This window comes from Calidris pugnax, unplaced genomic scaffold (genome assembly GCF_001431845.1).
Source record: "Calidris pugnax isolate Ruff unplaced genomic scaffold, ASM143184v1 scaffold9, whole genome shotgun sequence".
Classification (NCBI taxonomy): Eukaryota; Metazoa; Chordata; class Aves; order Charadriiformes; family Scolopacidae; genus Calidris; species Calidris pugnax.
The window spans coordinates 653,563-657,194 of record NW_015090778.1 but is presented as its reverse complement, the minus strand read 5'-3'; the positions used below and the strand labels follow the sequence as shown (position 1 = coordinate 657,194).

General features: G+C 59.6%; 1 protein-coding gene across 1 annotated transcript in view; it reads right to left on the bottom strand.

Annotated features, from left to right (window-relative positions):
* Positions 1-245: 245 nt before the first annotated feature.
* Positions 246-3,632, bottom strand: part of CBX4 (chromobox 4) — a 7,389-nt gene continuing 4,002 nt past the window's right edge. Inside the window, exons 2-3 of the mRNA XM_014949743.1 lie at positions 3,019-3,093; positions 246-2,498 (exon numbers count right to left, since the gene is read on the bottom strand). Of these exons, the coding sequence (XP_014805229.1) occupies positions 1,158-2,498; positions 3,019-3,093 (1,416 nt within the window). The 3' untranslated portion in view covers positions 246-1,157. The remainder of the gene's footprint in view (positions 2,499-3,018; positions 3,094-3,632) is intronic.

The following is a 3,632-nucleotide window of genomic DNA, read 5'->3' as shown; positions in this document are numbered from 1 at the left end:
ACAGCCTCACTGCCTGCCTGGGCAGCACCAGGGGGGGGATGGAAAGGGGGTGCCCTCCCTGCACGCTCTCGCCTGCACTTTTGGGAAAAAAGCCAGAACAACATTCCATACATCACATCCAGAGGTGATTTTAACCTGCGAGCACCTGCTACGGGAATGGGGGGCAGCCCGGCCACAAGCCCAACCACACCAGGACACCTCCGGGCCGACCGTATGCGGTTAAACAAAGGCACTCCAGATCCTGGTAGTTTTTGTAAAGGTTTATAGTCCTTTGCGATGATTGCATGATACATTTCTTCCCCCCGTGACACAGCCCTGGGAGCAGGAAGCGCCGCTGGCAGCTCGCGCTCCACCTCCCAGCAGCCGGGCTTTGCAATCCGATCTACACTAGCTGCAGAACATCAAATGCACTTTCAACATCTCCATTTAATATTTACATTCAAGCAATTAATAATTGGAAGCTTATAGTTTAGACATTTCTAATAGCAGCAATTTCTATAATAGCTTTAGATAACGATTTTTTTTAACTTTTTTTTTTGCACATAGAAACACCACATGTGTACAGTATCAAAAAATATATACCGGGGATGGTCCTGCGGGTCAGAAGGAGGGCAAGGGGACGAGACTAACAAATGCTGAATGGTTAAAAAGGAGAACAGAAAATATTCGTTTGATATAGTTTATAAGGTGATCTAGGGACTCCATAAATCTAGGCTTTATATTTCAATTATATAAATACCTACAAATAAATATATTAGCGTGGCCGGGGAGCGACCAGCTTTCAGCTCAAACAATACATTTCAATAACACCACGTACAAACGGGAGCAAGAATCACTCGACAAGTTAGCACTGTTAAAATATAATACTATAACTCTGAGTAACTGGCGGGTCCCGTCCTCGCCCATCCCGGCCCCTGCAGGACCCGGGGCAGCCCCCGACCGTGGGAGCAGTGGTGAGGACACCCCGCGTGGCAGGGATGGCCACCGTGCCCGGCCCCGTCCCGGCATCCCCTCGGCGGAGGCTCGGCCGCCGCGGCGCGGGCAGGGGGCACGCGGGCTCCGGGGAAGGGGCACCAGTACCTTAGAGGGAGGCTGTGGGGGCCCGTGGCCCCGGGGATGGGCAGGCAGCTCCCACGGGGAGCAGCCGCCGTCCCACCTCACACCGTCACGTACTCCTTGAAGGTCACGGTCAGGCAGTTTGCGGTCACGTCTGTGATAATTATATTCCCAAAGAAGGGCTTGAATTCCTGCAGGGACTCGGCTTCCTCCTCCTCCTCCTCCTCTGCAGCCTCCCGGGGCTGCGGAGGCTCCGTGGTTGGGTTCTCGGCCGGTGGCGGCGGCAGCGGCGGCGGCACCTCCGGCTTCACCTGCGCCAGGGCCAGCTCGCCCTCCGCCCGCGGTTTGACGCAGCGCAAGTCTATGGGCTCATCCAGGTCCGAATCCAGCAGGATGACCTCCGGCTGCGTGGGGGGCTCCGGCCGCTCCGGGGCCGGGGGGCTGAGGCAGGTGGGGGCACTGATGCTCCGGGAGGTCAAACGCTTCTTGCCCGGCTCCCGCTCCGCCTGCGGCTCTGACAGGCAGCGCTTCCGCGAGCCGGGGCTGGAGAGGTTCAGTCCCATGGAGGAAGGGTTGTGCTCGCAGACGGGACTCAGGGACCAGGGCACGAGGTCGGGTTTGGTGGTGAGCTGCAGGGGCTGCTCCGGAGGCAGCGGCAGCTCCTTGGCCAACGGAGTCTTTCGGGGACTTTCCTCCAGCTCGGCGGGGGGCTGCCGGCCCTCGCCCTCTGCTTTGCTCAGGGCGTTGTTGCCCACCACCCTCTCCTCCCCCGGCTTCCTCCAAGCCTCCAGCTTCTCCTCCCCACCCTTCTTAGGAGTCCTCTCCTCTGCAGCCCGCTTCCGGGGTGGCTCCCCGGACTTGATCTTCACCGCCTGCATCCCGTTCTCCATGTACTTGCTCATGACGATCACAATGCGCCCATTCTTGTTTTTGTTCTTGACAATCTTCATCTTGCCCCCAAGGCCATTACTGGTCACCCTGTCCCTGGGGGGAGGCCCGGTACCACTGGACAGGTTCTTCTCGGCCCCGTTCTTGCTCTCTGTGGTGAGGTTCTTGACTGGGCCCAGCAGGTTTTTGGCCGGGCCATGAGCCCACTTGTCCGGGTGGGTGACCAGGGGGCTCTTGTTATTGTCCAAGCAGGTCTGGCTCTGTGGCTCCTTGCTGCTGGGCTGGTAGTGGGGCTCGTACATCTTGGGGTCCGGCTGGTAGTGGTGGTGCTTCTTGCTGTTCAGCTGGTAGTAATACTTCCCTTTGCTGTGGGACTGGTGCTTCATGCCGCTCTCCTTGCCGTTGGGTTGGTACTGGTGATGCTTCTTGCTGTTGAGTTCATACTGGTGCTGCTGGCTCTTGCCGGAGGAGCCGAGGTCCAGCTTCGGCCTGTTGTCCACGGCAGGGTCCTGCAGCCCCGTGAGGATGTTGGAGCGGCGGGCGAAGGAGGGGAGCTGCAACACAAAGCCAGGGGTGGCGGTGAGGAGGAGGAAGAGGAGGAGGAGGAGCTGGTGCCGGTGCTCCGGCAGGTGCCGAAGGCTGGGGTGAAAGCCCAGCCCTCCCCTCTGGAGGCTCTGGTTACGGGACGCTGCATCGCAGGGTGCCCGCGTCCTCCAGCGAGGCAGCCCCAGCCCGCTCCAACTTACAGGCTGTGCATTGCTCCGGATTAATGAAGCAATGAAAAGAAGAAAAGCACCCTTCAATCAGCTGTCTGGGAAACAGGGGCCAAGCAGGACCGCGGCCGCCGAGCGAGCGAGCGAGCAGCCTGCTAATGCCGCCGGGCGCAGGGGGTCTGCCCCACAGCCTGGGGGTGGAGGGGGAAAAGGGGGGGGGACACAGGACTGGGGCCGCCCCGATGAGCTCAGCACTGGGGCCCCAGGGGTCCCCCGGGTGTTGCGAGGCGCACACAGCTCCTCAGCATGATGAAACCGGCTGAAAGAGGTTCCCCGGGGAGCGGGGGGGGGACACCTTTACCTGCACGACCAGCGGCTTCGGTTTGGGCCCCCGCTTGCGGTATCCCATCAGCTGCTCCTGCCGCTCCCTGCGGGAACACCGGAGTCACGGCGAGGCCCCACAGCCACACGCAGACCCCCGGGGAGCCCCACAGCGACACGCAGACCCCCGGGGTGCACCCCTCCCCGCGCCCCCCACGCTCCTGCGGTGCCGCTGACCCTACACGTTGGGGGTGTAAAAAGGTGCTGTAAGGGGAACCGGGCTCCCGCAGGTGCGGGGGGGCAGGCTGGGGGTCCCGCAGGAGGTCTGTGGGGGGGGTACAGCCGGTTGGCCGAGGCTGCAGGCGCCTGGTGAAGCCACATCCCCCCCCCGCCCCCCTCCCGCCTCACTGCAGCGAGGGGCTGAAGTTTACAGTTTGCGCCAAAATACTACAGGAAATAAATGCACGGAAAGGAGAAAAAAAAAAAAAAAAAAGGAAATCTTCATATTTAAATTTCCATTTTTGGTCTTCTGTTTCTTAACTATATTCCCATATGCACGTTATCTTCAGTAATAATGTAGAATTTGATTTGTTGCCTCCATTATCAGGCCAGAGAGAATGGCAAAGAGATCAGTTACCAGCTTGATAAAATCCA